We start from the raw sequence: 17,609 nt of genomic DNA on the forward strand, positions 1-17,609 counted from the left end.
GTCATCGAATGCAGTCGTCCGCCACCAAGTCTGCCCTTCGCCTGAACATCCTCTCATTTTCACACCCTCCAAGCCTGTGTGTGGGTTTGGATGTAGAGCCCGTTGGCCCCGGTCACACTCTCCCATCAACACAATTGGTTCAAATGCACGCAGCCATTGAGGTCCTCTGGTCTCCACAATTCATTAATATCAATAAATCAAGTCCGTCTGGACCACTGGGTTGTCATCATGCCCGGCCACCGATTCGGCCCTGTATCCCTGACGCCAGCACGCCAATAAGCTATGCCAATCCCTTAACACTTGACCTGGACTCCTGATGCGAAGGTGCGCCATGTCGTCTATCATCGCTCATGGCATGTGCTCGAGAAAATATTCCATGCCTACTCCCACAAAGTCCCGTCCTGGCCTTCCAGACGCGGATGATGAACACACGTATCACAAGTGCTTGCACGCAACCTTCGCGTTACCTAGACCATCCCATCTCCCAATGACTGTCTGATCGCAGCTGGCCAGGCAGAGTATATGTAAGAAATAGCCACGCGCCCAAACGGACCTTAAGTGTCCACGTCCCTGATGTCATCGTCCCCAAGGCTGTCCATCTGGTCGGATGACGCCACCGAGTTCTCCCAGTCTTTGGGACGAAGAATCGTCAGCTCTCGGTACTGTTGATGGATAACGGACACGGACGAACTGAAAAGGGAGAAGTCACTGTCAGACATACCAGACCCGTCATCCTCCAGGTCATCCACGCTTAGTCTTCGAAGGCTGTCCAGTATCACTACAGCAAGGAATAGTCAGTATCAGCAGCATTTTACACGCCAAAATGCCCCACGGTAGGATAGTGCCAAACGAGGGGAACATAGAACGCACCTTGCCGCTCAGCGAAGAACTTCAGGCTGTCTTCACCAGCCACCTCGTCGGTGGCATCAAAAAAATTGCCGCACTGCTCGAGGATGCTCTGCAGCACCACAACAGTCTGTGCTGGAACTGAGGTGCCACGCTTGGTGTAATTCTCGGCAACGTAATGCAGACACTCGACTCCGATGCGCTTTGCACTGCGCACGACCGCCTCAGCACGCTCTTGGCCTCCATGTTTCTCTTCAAAGTCTGGATTAGGACCATGTCGGAAGACCTTCTCATAAATCACCTGCTTGACCTCATTGCTGATGTTGTGGTCGTAATGTGCCAGCAGACCAGGCACCCAAAGCGGCAGGTACTCGAGGCACTGGATATTGGTTGCCTTCTTTGTCTCACCGGAATTCTCTCGAATTCCGTCAATCACCGCCCTGTTGGTGAAGAATGCCAGCACCGCCTTGGGCTCACTGTTCACCAACATGTTGCTGTTCCTGGCTATGTGCTCGATAAGCCTGTCGATATGCGCCGGCTCACGGCTGAGACGGCAGTACAGCGCCGCAACTCGTAGATATGGCGCATGAACGAGGAACGATGGCTGAACATGAGTGTTCACTATCAGAGTTTCCAGGATGTCATCCTCCAACGACCAGCCCTGCTTCAAGAGGCTGGCAAAGATGGCATCTGTTGCCTCCGGATTCTGGTTGATGTAGATGAGTTTGTCCAGGAATATGCTGCAGCCCCCGTCCCACTTCTGTTCCAGCACAGAGGCTTCAACGGTGGTCAGCCGCAGCGGTGATTCAGGATTCTTGAGATATATGTTCTCGCGCACAGCGTGGGTGTTGACGGGGTCGTCCACAGTGACGGACGCAAAGACGCTGTTCAGCAAATCCATGATGGTCGAAAAGGAAGGGGGGCGATTCTGTCTCCTGGCCAAGGCGTTGCTCAGCCTGGCGAACTGCTGGTCTAGTTCCTGGTGTGACAGGTTCTCGGCCACGATAATAAGTAAAGTCTTGTACAGAAAGTTGTGGCCAGTAAAGGCGAGAAGCTCTTCCTTGCCAAGTTCGACGAACCGGGCCATTAGATAGAAAACCTCAAACCATGACTGAGGGAAACGTGGAAATTCTCCCAGAGAACTTCAAACATGGCACATACTCCTGAAACAACGTTTATCTCGAAGTTATCGAGCGTGACGGGAGACACCGTGTTAACGTTGTAGTTTCCTGGGAAGGCCTCCTTGACGGATTGGAGAGCTATAATGAGCAGATCCGACACGGATTGCCGTATCTCTGGCTCAAGGTTCCGCTGCACCAAACCCCTGAAAGACTCATGCCGATCGCTGAAGTATTCGTAGACAACAAAAGCGCAACGTGCGCATGAATTGGTCATATCTCTCAGCCTCTGCAATAGTCTCTGAGCATCAGGGACATCTTTTGCTCTGGCAGCGACTTGATCGAGGTGCCCAAGTGCCATTTCGACCGCCGAGGTCTCGATCTCGTGGTCTTCGGAGCAAACTCCGCCGTTCAGTTCAAGCATGTGCTCGATGGCACCATCCACAAGCCGAATGTGGTGGGGGTCGAATAGGCAGTGCCTCTGCAAAAGTCGCAGATTGTCCTCTCGGATAGAATTTGCGAGTATCACGGGCATCGGAGCTTGAAGCGGGCTTGACGACAACGACTGCTGTAGCTCATGGTTCTTTCTTTGCAGAGCCGAAGAGCGCTCATAGAAGAGCATGTAGGCGCAGTAGTTCTTCTCGTACGTAACACCACCAGCATCCCAGGAAGATTCTGTGCCACCGTAGCAGGATGCCTCCATCTTTACCGGGTTCCAAGGGGTCACCGCGTCATCGTTGAATTCGAACCAGTCCTGGTTGGCACGAGATGTTGGCCGCTCTCGGATGAAGCTGTAATAATGTCCGGACTCTGCCGTGCCAGCGTGGACGAGAACGCCAACCAACTCGAACCAGTCTTCCGAGGAGCCTCCAGTAGGGTTGCTGAGGTGCTCGATCGTGAATGGTCGCATGTCAATGCGGTCTGGGAAAGCGAAGTAGTCATTTATCTTGTTGCGTGCCAGTGTCCTGAGGTTGAAATCGAAGCGCTTCAGGTGGAAGATTAAAGAGTCGGGAACTTCCTTCAGGCATGAGCTGTATCCTGTCAGCATGTGTACAGTGCACGCAAAGCAGGAGAAAAGAGGCCAAGCATACCGCCTAACAGCATCAACGTGCCGGCCGCAAGTGGTGCAGTTGTACTTGTTGTCTAGCGGAATTTGTCAGCTTACTGATTCCAACAGAAAGGAACCAGGCTCGTGAAATTCTGGGCTTACCGCCTTCCATGTGCTCCCCATCAACATATGCATCAAGACTCTCCAACAAGTCCTTCTTGCCTTTGATGTCGCATTGGATAGCAGAGAATGGTTCCATGACCTCCGAGATGTGTTCACACTCTTTTGACTTGGTCTGTGTCACTAGTTGTCCGCCGTAGAAGGATCGGAATCGTTGCATCGCCTCCTGAGAACGCAATTGGCCTTCCCACCTGTCATTGAGCAGATTGAAAAACTCCTCAACGTCCATCTGATTGTGAATGTTGATAAGATCGTCATCGTAGGTCTTGATACTGGCCACAAAAGCCTCAGGATCTATGAAGCGGCGATGGCTGCTTTGGAGTTGACCAAACATGCGTTGCGTGTGGTAAAGTAGAGATTGAGTCTTGTCTCCGCCACTGACTTCAGCACTGAGCATGAATTTTCGAAAGTCAAAATTCATGAACAACTGTGTGCAAAGCGAATTCAAGTAGCACGTATTGGATAGGTTCCGGAGACCCGCGTAGCCACATTGTGATCTGACGGCCTTAGACCTCTCGAAGTTGTTGGCTGGAAGTTCATATTGATATGAGGAGCCTAGAGGCGACAGTCAGCGCATGATTGTGGGTGATGGCGGAGGTCAACAGGTTGAATCTTACCATCTTCGGTCTCATCATTGGTCGAGCATGGGACCAATGACCTGAGGTCCTCTATGAGTTGTCGGGTCTGCTCTGGAGTTCTCCCCGCCACCCTCAGAATGATATTGATGAGTTGGCACCGGGTGGCCTCGTTATAGATCACATCACCTTGCCAAAGAGAATTGGCACTGGACCAGCGACGGGGGAAAAGATGATGCCAGAACAGTTGAGGTGTGAAACTGGAGTGCGTACGGCTAATCAGTCTTTCTGTATGATTTGTGAAGTTTCAAACAGTTAAGGGTTCCAGAGTGGACTTACCTTGGAGGTAGTATTTCTACACCAGCTTGTTCGTGAACGTCACACAGGATGAAGTGCAGCAAGCCGACAAGACCTTGAGCCGCCAAGTCAACAGCACCAGGCTGGATGATATCCTGTGTCGAATTAGTATCATTAGAGATATCACTTGGATGTCGGAGCAAGAATGCCAACCTCTTGGGGTTTGTAATCCAAAAGCAGTCGGCTCAAGAATCGGGTTGTTTTAGGCAAGTCAAGCACATCTGATTTTGACTCTTTCATAGACTTGAACAGAGCAACTGCAAGCTGGAAGAGCTCCGAGCATGTCGCGGGCTGCCCGAGACCACATGGTATCAACTCGATCAAGAAAGTCCAAAAGTAGTCACGAAACACTGGTTCAGGAACAGCTGAAGGACTAGATACCGATGGGTTAGCTTGAGAATCACAATTCATGGAGACTGTTATACACATACCTCAGAGGCCGAACTGTCTTCTCTCCGATTGCAAGTGCTGTTGACTTCCTCAAAGCACCTCGAGGGTCATCAAGAAGCAGCCTTCTTATGACAGACTTGACATCGGCTCGAGAACACAAGGTACTCCAGAGATCTACCCTCAAGGAACACGTGTCCAATACGGCTTGGAAGGTGACATTGAGCAGATTCGTGCAAGCAACTGTTGGGCGTGTGGTCAAGCAAAAAGACATGATATCGACCAGTCTCTCCAACAATTTGATGTCCAGGCATTCAGGCACTGTCGAAGCCCGCAAAGGATCTACAGCTGTCAGTGGAGCAACAACATAACATAACCTGGGTTACGAACCTTTCAAGATGGAGAGTAACTGCTCAACAAGTCTCGACGCAAGCCGGATTCTCAGTTCGTCACTAGAGTTTTGGTCGGCCACATGGGGCTCGGAAATCGCCCAAACCACCAACCTGAGGGCTCTTGCCAGCGCGTTGTTGTAAGATCCGTGCTCATTGTTCGACTTGGCCAGGGAGAACTGTATGTTGAGGTACTCTTGGATGGCGTACACCGCGTACAGAGACTTCAGCGGATAGGCGACTGGGAACACTTGGTGGTAATTAGGGGTTTCTTGTTCAATGGTTGCCAGTATGCGGTCGTCCACGGGCAGAGTATTGAGAAAAGCGAACACCTATTATGTGTATTAGCCAAGGGCAGATTCAATAAGGGCGGCCTTCTTACCTCAGTTGCCAGTGTCTCCTCCAATCCCAGAAAGTGCCATAGCTCCTCGAAATGCCTCAGGATCTCTATCTCCACGGCAGAAGCGCCGGGCCTCACCTGGAGAGGTTGTTCAACAGTCTCTGACTCGCGTTTGACGAGAATGAGTCCTTCGCAAATTTGAAGCTCATCCAAAGATCTGCAGATGTCTTGTTCAGACGGTGTGAGGGCTTGACCCTTGTAGTACAGGCGATAGTTATCAAAACCCGTGGCGTCGCGGATGCTGGCCAGCAAAGACCCGGCTGTATTCCCTTTGCCTATAGGCAGGGGCTTCACCTCAGTCTGTCTATCACCGTCAAATGACTGAAACTTGAGATCAGCCGATTCGCCTTGAACGTCAATGTTCTTGGGCAACACCAGCGATCTCATGTCAGGAGTGGAGAACTGCGAAGTTGCGTGGTAATGCTCGTTGAAGATTCGGAGGATCTGGAGAGAACGGCTGAAGAGAAGCCGTTGGTCTCGAGTCTCATACCCACTAGACGTGGTATCCATCGCATCGGGGTCTACCTCGTCTTCACTAACCATCAGGCGCCTTGCCGCGAGGGACAGTTGCTCCAAGCACCGGTTGACAAGAGCAAGGTGGACTTTCCGTGCTCGGTGGCTTGAGAATTTCTGGATACAGCGGCTGTCGATGTAAACCCCCTTGACAAGCGCCCTTATCGCCGGCTGCTCAACAGTGTTGGTGGGAGCAGTGAGGACAATCCTCCACAGCTCTTCGATAGCCTGGCGGTCGCGCGAATCATCGTCATCGAGAACACTACTGTCCTTATCGTCCACTAGGCGAGCGATCTTCTTGAGAGCGAAGTCCAGGCTACCTTCGCAGAACAGTTCCGGCGCCAGTGTGGGTAGATAAACGTCGAAGCAGATCTCCAGGAACGGGTTGTCGGCACGAGTGTTCAATGCAATGTTGAGACTCTGCCAGCCACAGATCCGATCTTCTTGGGATGCTGCATGCTTTCCGACCAACAATTCCCATAGCTTTTGTCCAAGATCTCCCTTGATCGCCTCTGGCTGCTGCTGAATGATGTTGGAGAGCATTTCCAGGCGAGGCTTATTTTCTAGGCCATTGATCACATGCTGTTTCCCGGAATGTTGTCTGGTAGTGACTGCATGCTCGAACTCGTCAATGAGGAGTCTTGGCAAGTCGTGTTGTGATGTGAGCACTTGCAGCTCCCTCCCGATCGGTCGACACAAGAAGGCAAGACAGTGTATGCTGCCTAGGGTGCAGGGCGTTTTTTGAGCGATGTCTCTTAGGCACTCCTGGTATAGCAACGCTCTATCCTCATACGACGGCCCGAATTTCAGGAGCTGAGAAATAGTCTGTGCAGCCCACCTGTGCATCCCTTGGTGGAATGGCGTCCCCAGTGCAGAAGACTCCCTCAGCAACCGAAACATCAAGGAGTAAGGCAGGAGCTCCTGCACAGCATCGTGCTTTTGGCAGAGCTGGTTGATGACGGTGACACAGAGATCTTTGATTGTTGGGCTGAAGGCCTCGATCGGAACGGTCTGCATTTTGCGACAGAAAGCGAGCAGATCGGCTGGGGTAAAAAGATGGACGATATGGATAAACATCGCAGACAGGCTCTCCGAGACCCCGGAGATTTGGCACGTGGTCATCGTTTGCCACATGAAGTCCAGGTGTTGCTCGGTAAAAGTATGCGACGCAAAGAGGAAGCCAATAATGTTACCGCTGGCCGTCGTCACCTCTGGGTGGCACGTGGGGCCCAGGATGTATGTGACGACACCTGATTGCAACAAAGTGTTCGAGATGTGACGCAACAGCGGCTGTTGAGAGTGTTCGATACCGTGCCCCGAGTGGTCCTTGAAGATGCGCACCAGGTCAGAGCACATCGTCTGCGCGGCTAGAAGCCTCAGTTGCATTTGGCTCGACATGATGAACTTTGTGAGGGTCTTGAGGCGCCACTCGTCAACCATGACATCGTGGGAGAAAACTCGAGGAATGTCCGGATGATTCTGCTGGTGCTCCCGTATTGCGGCCGCTGCATGTCCGGTTTCCGCACGCAAGCAGAGACGCAGGAGATTGGTGAGGACGAACATCGAAGTCTCAGCAACGTCCGCTTGTATCTGGTTGACGTTCTTCTCGATGCAGGCTTCAAGAGCGCGTGACATGGTCTCAGTGAGATGGTATCCTTGCTCCAGGAAAGCCATTGCTTCTTCAGCCTCTCGGGCGGGCTGGGTTAGATGTAGCCGCTCGGTTGCGTCGCGAATAATAAAAGTAGCCAACTGGCCAACGACGTGCAAATGATCGATCAATCTCGGAAACCGGGGCACAAGTGAAGCCATGAGCTGGCCCAGGTGAAAAGGCGAGTGGTTCGGTGTGTCTGAGCTGTAGGCGGGAAATGAACGGAAGGTATCGATCAGTCCGCCCATGAATTCGGGCAAGAGCGGATCAGCATCAATATAGTTCATGTTGCCCGCCTGACCGCCATACTCCATCAAGTACTGGTTGAGGTATATTATGTAGATCGGCGAGGTCAGTTCTTGGTAAATGTTCTCTCCAGCTTCGACGGTACGAAGCATCAGGTGATCGAGGTCGGTGAAGAAAGCTGTTAACTTCGTGAAGGCCTTATGCAAATCAAAAATCAGGCGAGAGAGCTGAGGACTTCGCATAGGGGCACCTCGTCCAAGGGTGGTATTCTCCCATATTAGTCGCGGAAGTTCTTTCCAGAATTCACGATGCTCCTCATAGTTCTGTAGCAGTATGTAGACCCCGCAATCCCGTGCCCAAGCCAGGTACTCTTCGATCCACATGGTGAGCTTCGGGGCCGCCTCTCGATAGGTCGACAGCGCGCCGCATATGTTCTGCAGGGCATCTGGCAGGGATTCGTCCGGACGGGTCGGGAAGCCATGGACGGGATCCGCAAGATGGAGCTCGATGTCCTGGAGGTCCGCGAACTGGGATATCTCGTTCTCGTCCACGCTTTCTATAAGGGGTTCGTCGTGATCGTCGACAGCCAGAGGCGAAGACGCGGCGCTCCTGAAGTCTGGCACGGCATTTGAGACATCCAGCTCTGGGTCCTCCACACTTGCCCGAATGCCACTCTCGTGACTTGTGTCGAGCTCACCGTCGGCATCCTTGGGGGATGTAGGTGACGAGGGTGTTGATTGCGGCGCATGCTTTCTACTCTTCAAGTTTAGAGTGATTTTGGTTGGCTTTGACTCGGACAGAGGTTGTGCGTGGTGCTGCTGGTGCTGCTGGTGCTCGGGTGTTTGAGGCTTTGAGGGCGAAGAATCCATCGTCATCTTGATATCCTGGTCCGTTGGCAGACCTTGTACGTCGTCGTCTGCAGGGCCGGCAGGAGTATGGCGGGAGGAACCCTCGGATTCGAGGGACCGGCTGCGCGAGGCGCCGTTGAGAGAGGTACGGCGTCGCTTGCGGGCCGAGGACCCGTCGTCGTCGTCAAAGGGGTTCGGTCGGGTTGAGCAAGGCTCGGAGGAGACAGCACGTTCTCTCGACTCGACTGGGGAATTCGAAGCTCGGTCCATCTGGATCTGGCCTGCTGGCATCGGAGCTCAGTAAGCCTGGAGCCTCACAGAGTCACGGTTGTTGTGCGAGCCCAGGGCTGAGGGCAGCTCTGCTCCGGACGACTTCAGTTTTAGCATGTGGGCTGGCAGGGTGGCATCGGATAGGAGGGAGCTTGACAGGGGTGGGGGAGTGATAGACTGGTGTCAACAATGAGGCAAAGAAGCTGCAGCCGCAGTGTAGCCCTGGCCGAGCTCACAAGGCTGAAGTGGGCTAGGTTTGCCTGCTTGTGGGGGCGCGGGAGGAGGAATGACGGTGCATGTGGTGGAGGTGGTGGTAGAGGCAGCAGTGTGGCGATGGGCGGCTTTTCTGGACAGGACAAGGAGGGGTTCTGGCAGATATGACCAAGGGTAAGAAGAGTGAATGATGATGCTTCGGAAGAGCAGCCTGTGCTTTGTGCAGTCCTGTTCGACGTTGACATTGATCCTTTTTTGAGTGCCTGTTGGTGGTGGGGTATGAAGATGGCGGGGTAGGGGTGCGTGTCTAGGACAGGCTCACCTAGCTGCTGGTGGCGGTTCCCGGCTCTAATAAACTCAAGGAAGCTCTGGGCAAACAGCTCTCTGGGGGCGGGACAGGGCAGGGGCAGGGCAACCCCATCAAACAATCCAATCGACCTTGGACAACCACAAGGCGCGGGGACTGGGCCGCTGATGTGAACACTGGTGGTTCACTAGTGCTGGATGAGAAATACTCTCTTATGAAATGTAGATGAATGTGAGTGCCAAGAGTAAACGCCGGAATGGCTTCTTCGAATGGAAATCTGAAAATGCAGCCGTCTCAACCGGGATGTGTTTGGGGTTGCTCAGTGAATCGTCGGCGGGAGGGAGCTCTGGTGGATTACCTTGAAGGCTTGGTAGCCCAAGAATTGTGGGTCGCGACAACAGGGATCCTGGGAGGAGCTACCATGCAGTCCATCTGCCTGGGGTACCGCAAGGACTAGCTCTAGGCTCGTTTGTGAGCAGTGGCCTAGGCAGAGGCATTACCTAGGTATTCCTCTATACTTCTGTACAGTCTGACATCACACAGTCATCATGGGCCAAAGCAATGTGATAATGGTCCTGGCCCTGCAGGCCAGAAGACACACTTGAACCCTCTTTGGACTCGTGGACTTTTTGTAGCAGACTCCCACAAGCCTGAGGGAGCAGGATGCTATATATACGCAGCCTTGTCCGGCATTTCTCTACAACAGAGATCAACAAGGAAATTGCCAACTGGCCCGCTGGCCGAGGCCCGTTCGCAATCTCCAGGCTGTCAAAAGTCGGTTCTATCTGGGTGGTCATCCGCGCCCACGTGTCAGTCCTTCTATACCTGCCCTCGGCGGCACCTGAGAAACTGGCGACCGTTCAGACGTCCTTGCGCTGGCTTTATCAATTGCCGACAGCGGCATTCAACCAGTTTCTGCAGCTGTCGGCAATGACTGATCCAGAGGCATCCTCGGTCGGGCGCGGTCGGTCGGGCCGCGCGGCTGTGTGACTTGGGCTTGAGCTTGGGCTTGGGTGAAATGGCCATCGACATGCAAAGCGTGTGCCCACTATCCAGCTGCCCCAAGACCGGACGCAACCTGTCGGCCTGGTGGGGTGGAAACGCCCAGTGAAGTTCAGCCTTGTGACATCGAAAGCGCAGAGATTACTCCATGCAGGTAATGTGGACTCTTCACTGTGCAGGGGGCTTAAATGGAAATGATCGTGAGACGCGTTCTCGCGTCTGATAGACCCACAGTGGTGTATGAGTAGAGACGCTGCGGTGCGAGGTGCACCGGAGGCCATCTCTGTGACGCAGCATGTTCGCTCAGCTGGAGCTCCACGGGCCAAGCTTACTGCTGTCGTCCTCGGTTGCGCCGGAGCTCTGTGAGACTGGCCATTTTCGCTCCATCCCAAGGTCTGAAATTGCACATTCCACCTCTCTACTGGATGGTCGTCGCCCTGCCACTTGTGATGACGGAGCTTCCTAGGTCTTGCTGGGGTAACCCAGCCTGCGGGTGGGCCCACCGATGGCCCGCCGTCAGAGCGGAGCTCTTTCCGCAGGCGCGGTGCCATCTCCTGCTACTTCCATAGTACCTAGGTAAGTTCTTAGTAGGATGAGCAGGTCCAAGGCTAGGGCAGTAGTTGACAGCCTCGTCATGCGACGGAGACACGCGGCCGCATGCTCAATGGCCAGCTCGAATGCCCAACAAGTGGTCAAGTATCGAGATACCTGAGCCTAGTACTACTTGGCACCATACTTTTCATCAACTTACGAACCTCTGCTGTCTCTGGCTAACATCCTCGGAGGTAGTGACCTCCAGGTTATGGCCCGCTAGATGTTATGCCTTTGATCATTGGCGAACAGATGGACTAGCTGCCAGAGCGGATTCCATAGTTGGGAGCTAGCAAACGATGCTGGGGTTGATTTCTGGGCGGATTGTTGCGGCAGTAAGCCCTAACCCTGATCATACTTATGGACCACATGCGTAGGCGAAGCCCATTCTTCTACATTTCAAGTCCACAACTGCCCAGCCGGCATTCTTGAAACGCTGCAAGACAACGACGTGAGATAAACATACAAAAGAAAAGTCAGAACTGGCGGAATCAGTTGCAGATCTTCAGTATGGACAAAACCAAACTGGTGTATCAGCTTGGTACTCCCTTCTCCAGCGTGCAATGGTGAGTAAATCCCTTCAACACCAAAACCTCAAGCCCTCTCCGCCTTGCCAGCCGCCCCGGTCTGACGATGCACATAGGCCAGAAATCTCCCAACAAGATCAAGATACGATGCTAGATCTCCTCTGCGGGTATGTGTTCTCACTGCTTCATAGACTGTAGCGGCATACAGCCATGCCAACCTAGCCACCTTGTGGGACTGCTGCTGACGGGCACGCCGCAGCCTCCTGTTTCCAATATGCCAGCATCGGAATTCATACATACACCCTTCCAAGGGCAAAAAGGCCAGGGCGAGGAAGAGGAAGCGCGATCAGTCAAATGAGACTCAAACCCAGCTGCCTACACCCCCACTGCCAGCTGTGGCAGCCTCTGTAGACGTCGGTTTGACCACCATCACCAGAAACCTTGCAGCCTCCTCTTCCAAATCACGCACCGGAGCAGGCGAAAATGGTGACCATGACCAGTGCTCTCCATACTTTGTAGTCTTCGTGGTCAGGTCGGGCCCACCGTCGACATTCTTCAGTCATCTGCCCCAGATGGTCGCCGCGGCGTCCCGCCAGTTGGAGGAGCCCATTCGGCTTGTTGGATTCTCCAAATCATGTGAGGAGAAACTGAGCGCGTGTCTTGGTATCCCCCGGGTATCGAGTGTTGCTTTGCGGGCCGGAGAAAGCGGCCAGTTGAAAGCCCTGGTCGACTTTGTGCGAAAACAGGTGGCTCCAGTCGAGGCTCCATGGATGGAGGATGGTGGCAAAGGCGAATTCCGCGAGACAAAGATCAATTCGATTCAGGCACCCATAGGGACGAAACGTCAGAAGAAGGGATGAGCTTCGATGGGGCTCGAGCAGGGTAATGGAGATGATTGCTGTACAGTAAGGGCTCTCCGTATCATCAATCTGGTTTCACTCTGCAATGCAGAGATGCTGAGGTTAGTGTCTTTTCTTGAATGAGCTCTAGCTGGGAACAACTGACACTGAGTCTCTAGGCAGTCAAAACGATCCGACAGGATTGGGAGTTAGCAACGCGTAAACAGGCAATAGAGACCCTCATCCGTTCTGCTATCTAAATGTCAGTTGTGAACTGCTGGTACCTCACTTTTCCAAGCAAAGGGAACCACGGCCAGAGGGATGATTTCCATGTGGGACTGCCTTCCCTTCTGTTAAGCTTCCTTTCATTACACGTAGTCCAGACCACTGCACTTTTGTTCTCCAAGTTGACTTGCCCCTCTTGTATGTTTCCTAGGCGATCGGTCAGCTTCGGCTGTGTCCAAGAAATTGACGCGTCTCTCCTGCTCCCTCCTCTTTAACTCCCCCCTTTCATGCTAAGAGGGCAAGTAAGTAGTGCAGCTCCTTCCAACACTTGAAGTCGCTGCCTTGAACAAGATACAGCAGTGACCCCAGCAGTGCACAGCAGAAGCTTCGCATTCCCTTTGAAGCTGCAAAGCGAGCTCAGCACCTTCCCTTCCTGCAACCTTTCTGACCAGCCAACCTTGGAAGCTTGCAAACACAAACATCAACCCACCTTGCAGGACAATCGAGGTCTTGTATCCTCCAACTTTCATTACGGAAGGCAATTCCTCTTTGTACTGCACTCCCTTTCTTGCCTTCATACTCGTTCCCTGCCTCAGTGGCCCATCTCTGCAAAGGGCAAACGCTTCTTGCGTCGCGAGAAACTGTTGCCTGCCTCTCCTTCCTTCCTTCCTTCCAGGGAGGTTCGACAACTCATTCAGCATCGAGCCTTGATTCAGGTATGTGCCGCCTTCCTGTTGAAATCGCTGTGCCAAGCTGACCCATCAAAGTTTGGCAGTCTAACCGACGCGACCATCTTGACGCCATCCACTTGTGACATCCACAAGACACACATCATGGACGGTGCACCAAAAAAAACACTCACAAAGCAGGACATGATGGCAGAAGCCATCGCGTTTCAACGAGAGGTCGGTCGTGCCACCGATCGCCGTGGCGGTCGCACTTCCACCAACATGCCCTTACCTGGCCGTGGCTCTGGTGGTATGTCCAGCCCAATGTCTGGTGCTTATGGTTCTGGTGACCGCACCGCTGCTGCAACTCCTCGAGGCCTTTCTCGTCAACCTGTGCCGCAGAAGCTCGCGACACCTGAGCAGCTCTTCGGTCTCCCGAATCGCCCTCCCACTTCAGTCCCTAGCAACGCACCCGCGCCTGTCACTCAGCAGCCTGCTCCCCAACCCGTGGCCAGTTTCGAACCTGTGCAGGTCGATGTCCACAAAGTCGCCGCCCAAGCTCCTGGCCCTGGGCTCGTCGGCTCCCGATGGGCCACTTCAGGCACTCCGAACACTGTCTCTGACAACAAACCCGCGGGTGGCTTTGATGCCATGGACGTCGACCCAGAGTCTTTTCCCGCAGACTTCGCCAAAGACGCTGGCAATGCTGGCGTTACCATGAACCAGGGAAAGAGCTTTCATTCATCGTTCTCCAACGCTGCTCTTGACACCCCTGAGGTACCGAAACCTAGCAAGGGCCTGATGAGTTCCAAATGGGCGTCGTTTGCGTCTCCTTCGTCGCCTTCTCCCTCGACCCATAAGTTTCCAGACCCGGCTACTCTTGAGCCGGTGTATGTCAGTAAAGACTGGCTGTCGGATCTCTCTGCGGAGTACGAGGCGCTGGCCGTCAAGAACAAGCATGCTGGTGAGACTCAGCCCAGTCGAATCAGTCCAGCTATCCAGCCCACTGGTACGCAGACTGCAGCTCACACTGCGAAGCCTCCGGCCAGTGGGGCGACTCAGCACTCCGGGCAGACTACTATCAACTTGTCAGCCGCTTCTCAGGCAGACACTGCTGTGCAGTCAGCTGCCCGTCCTGTCGCCCCGGATGCCAGCACTCAGGGCCAGACCTTCGACAGGCGTTCTGGACCTTCACCAACCAGACCCGCTGAAGGTTCTTCTGGCTTCCGCGAGCAGCCTGTTCAACAGAACAACACCAATGCTAACCCCTCTGCTGAGCCCAGTCACACCCCAGCCTCTGCGCACGCTGCCAACGACCAGTCGCCTGCACCAACGACGAACACTGCGCCTGGTGGTATCTTCAACGATTCCGCCTTCAAGGATTGGTATAACAGCCAGTTCATGCGCCGCAAGGCGTAGTCACCCAAGGTAGAGCATGAGAGCTACGCTGCATTGTTCGCAAGACAACATGTCTTTTGGGAGGGGGAGGGATGAGAGGACTCGAGAATTTTGACCACGTCCTACAGGGGAGTGAATTGATGTAAGCAACCACGAGTGGGTCCATGCCCATGATGTTCCTGGTGAGAACCGCGATCAATGGGAGCATCTTGGGGAATACTGAGTGGGGGAATAAGAGATTCCTCATGTAGAGGTCTTTCTTCTCGCTGTTTCGCAAATAAATCGGTCTGCAATGCTTAGTTCACGTTAGGATGAGATGGACAGAGGTAACATTGGCCTACATGCTGTCGTTCCGCGACCAAGTGCTTTTAGACAGCTGAAATAAAATGTCATGTTCACCAAGTCAGCCAGCTTCAGTGCCAATATTTCTCAGTCTTTGGACTTATGACGATCTTGTGCCTGAATTTTTACTTGACATGAATGTTTAGGAAGCAAGTTGGTATGATGCGATGGTCTATCGTGATACAAGGACTCTTATCAAGCGCAAATCGCTAAAGTCAGAAAGATTAAGTCTTGTCTAGCCGTTCTATAGGTTCCCCCCCCCAGAAATTGAGAAAATGAGTCGTTGTAGCCAGCGCCTCGCTCTTCCACCGTCTCAGAATCGAGAGATGTCCCGGCCGAAGACCCACGACACAAACCACTGCAAAACAATCCTGTCAGTCTCGAGCCGTACCGTACAGCAACCAACCAGACCTTGTCCACTGAGAGGAGATCGGTGTACTCACATAAATAGGAATTAGTAGCTTGTTCTTCCAGCTCATAGACTTTGTGAGGTACGCTCCTCGCCACAAGACCCAGGCCATAAACCCGGTCAGGTCCCCGGAGCTCCCCTGGAAGAGCGCCTTCCACTGTACAGCATCCCGTCAGCATGTCTTCCAGACGTCATGTGCTTGTCGCGCGAGTGGAAAAGAAAAGAAAAGGGGGGACATACGTTGCCCAGATACGTCATCGTCCCGAGGTTGCGGAACTTGAACGGCTTCTGTTCCTCAAGCGGCCCCTTGTTCAGCGCCTTGGCCAGGTATGACGCCTCCTGCGACGCCACCTGGGCCGTCTTGGGCAGCGTCGGCCGGTCCGCGATGACGGCGCAGTCGCCGATGACGAAGACGTCGTTGAGCACTTGCGTCTGCAGGCCCGCGGCCGCCCCGGCGCCCGGCGCGTCCCCGGCGGCGGGGGCGGGCGGGGGTGTTGTCCCTGTTCAGGGCGCTGGCGTCGGCCAGGCGCGCGCGAAACCGCCCGTCGGTGATGACGCCCCCGGTCTTGGCGTCCTTCTCGAGCCTGAGCTCACGCGGCGCCTCCTGGCCCTCGACGGGGAGCGGAGCTGACAGGCTCTTGCCCATTAGCTTCTCGATGAGCGGGTTCTGCATCAGCCCCGTGCTCCACACCACGATTCCGGCGCCGACCTCCTCGTCGCCGCACTCCTTGATCTTGATCTTGAGCCCGCCGGTGCTGTCCGTGTCGGGCCGCACGCGCTGGATGCTATGTGCGGTCTTGATCTCGATGTTCTGCTTCTGGATGGTCCCCATTGCGTAGGAGGCGAGTGCCTGGTCGAACATGGGCAGGATCTTGGGTGCGATGTCGTAGACGGTGATTTTCACATATTGCATCAGGTCGGGGTAAATCTTGGAGAGGTCGTCGTGGATGAGATCGTGAAGCTCGGCTACACATCTGAAGTCAGCGGGCGGCACTCGAGAGAGGGCCTCGGACGAAAAGAAAGGCGGAACACTGCCTGGCTTGAGCTTGCCTCAAAGCTACAGCGCAACAGGCGAATTGACCCCTTGACAACCGCAGAACGTTTTGCGAACGGGCGTGGCCTCTGGTTTCTGCTTACCTGCAAATTCTATACCAGTGGGCCCGCCGCCCACAACAGCGAAGTGAAGCAGTTTACGACGGTTCTCTTCGGCTGTATTGCGAAGTTAGAAATGCCGTTCTTTGACAAAGTTAGAAGGCGTAGTCGAGTCTCCACTCACAGATGGTCGGACTTGAACACTGCTCAAATAGAGACAACACCCTTAAGCGAACCCTTCTCGCGTCTCCGATATCTCTCAAGAAATGCGCATGTTGTCTCACACCCTCGATGCCAAAGGTCTGGCTGTATGCGCCAACAGCGATGACGAGCTTGTCATATCCGACATCCATTACAGGGCCCTTTGGTATCTGGGGCGGTTCGACCTGAATCTCATTGCTCTTGGGGTCTTTCTTGGGAGGCGGCAAGACGGTCTGGCTGGAAAGGTCATCTGCCTGGTTCTCTTCCACATGGATGACCTTGCGCGAGAAGTCTATGTCGTCCGCCCATCCCTGGTGGAACTCAACATCTCCCAGCCTGCGGACCGACTCCAGGGTTGTCCTGAACTCGAGCGTGCCGACGGATGTTGAGGCCAGGAGGGGTGTGAAGACGAAATAGGAACGAGGCGAGATTATGATTCTTTCATATTTCGCAGGGTCAAGTGTTCTTGCAAAGGCGTAACCCGCCCATCCTACTCACAGCGTCAGCCACGGATGTCCGTCAGAAGGTCTGGAGCATTGGAACTGACCAGATCCTAAGATTGCTATTCTCTCTCTTTTCTTGCCTGCACGACCTGTTAGACGGCGTATACCGCTGACGATGAGCGAGCGCAGCCCTTCACCACCGGCCATTCTTGAGATGAATGAGCCCTCATGGTCCTCCTCGCCAGACCGAGGCCATACAGCCTGTATTTATCAGAGAGGAAGGGGTGTGAGATTTCCAGGTTCGGTCACCGAGTGACAGACTACCTGTCCGGGCTTATTTGCACGAGCCCTAATGGAACTTGTCCGACCTGAGGCTCACACGGGGCCCACACCTGTGCTTCCCTACGACCGATATAAGGAGTGCGACGCACCTTTCTCTGACTCGACGCTTGTCGCGAAGCACCGAGCACACTCGCTCCTCCTGCCGATCGACAGGGCGCGCCGTGTAACCAGCCTACTACTACTGG

At 54.0% G+C, this 17,609-nt stretch overlaps 4 protein-coding genes across 4 annotated transcripts; 2 read left to right on the forward strand and 2 right to left on the reverse strand.

Moving 5' to 3' along the window:
- Positions 1 to 554: 554 nt before the first annotated feature.
- INS49_006646 (uncharacterized protein) lies at positions 555 to 9,123 on the reverse strand (the record flags this gene model as incomplete). The annotated part of the gene is made up of 14 exons (XM_043167416.1): positions 555 to 631; positions 722 to 778; positions 871 to 1,957; positions 2,008 to 2,995; positions 3,056 to 3,107; positions 3,175 to 3,747; positions 3,810 to 4,027; positions 4,107 to 4,219; positions 4,278 to 4,497; positions 4,556 to 4,853; positions 4,902 to 4,963; positions 5,015 to 5,232; positions 5,283 to 8,839; positions 9,117 to 9,123. 14 exons carry the CDS (start codon positions 9,121 to 9,123, stop codon positions 555 to 557), a joined length of 7,527 nt encoding a protein of 2,508 aa, XP_043028560.1.
- A 2,325-nt stretch (positions 9,124 to 11,448) lies between these two features.
- On the forward strand, positions 11,449 to 12,325 carry INS49_006647 (uncharacterized protein; the record flags this gene model as incomplete). The annotated part of the gene is made up of 3 exons (XM_043167417.1): positions 11,449 to 11,504; positions 11,582 to 11,632; positions 11,725 to 12,325. The coding sequence occupies 3 exons, from the start codon at positions 11,449 to 11,451 to the stop codon at positions 12,323 to 12,325; spliced, it is 708 nt and encodes a 235-aa protein (XP_043028561.1).
- A 1,079-nt stretch (positions 12,326 to 13,404) lies between these two features.
- On the forward strand, positions 13,405 to 14,616 carry INS49_006648 (uncharacterized protein; the record flags this gene model as incomplete). Its single annotated transcript, XM_043167418.1, has 1 exon — positions 13,405 to 14,616. The coding sequence occupies one exon, from the start codon at positions 13,405 to 13,407 to the stop codon at positions 14,614 to 14,616; it is 1,212 nt and encodes a 403-aa protein (XP_043028562.1).
- A 634-nt stretch (positions 14,617 to 15,250) lies between these two features.
- INS49_006649 (uncharacterized protein) lies at positions 15,251 to 17,289 on the reverse strand (the record flags this gene model as incomplete). The annotated part of the gene is made up of 8 exons (XM_043167419.1): positions 15,251 to 15,295; positions 15,381 to 15,503; positions 15,587 to 15,846; positions 15,941 to 16,312; positions 16,484 to 16,555; positions 16,623 to 16,641; positions 16,723 to 17,129; positions 17,187 to 17,289. 8 exons carry the CDS (start codon positions 17,287 to 17,289, stop codon positions 15,251 to 15,253), a joined length of 1,401 nt encoding a protein of 466 aa, XP_043028563.1.
- Positions 17,290 to 17,609: the final 320 nt, after the last annotated feature.

This window comes from Diaporthe citri (genome assembly GCF_014595645.1).
Source record: "Diaporthe citri strain NFHF-8-4 chromosome Unknown scaffold_2, whole genome shotgun sequence".
Lineage (NCBI taxonomy): Eukaryota > Fungi > Ascomycota > Sordariomycetes > Diaporthales > Diaporthaceae > Diaporthe > Diaporthe citri.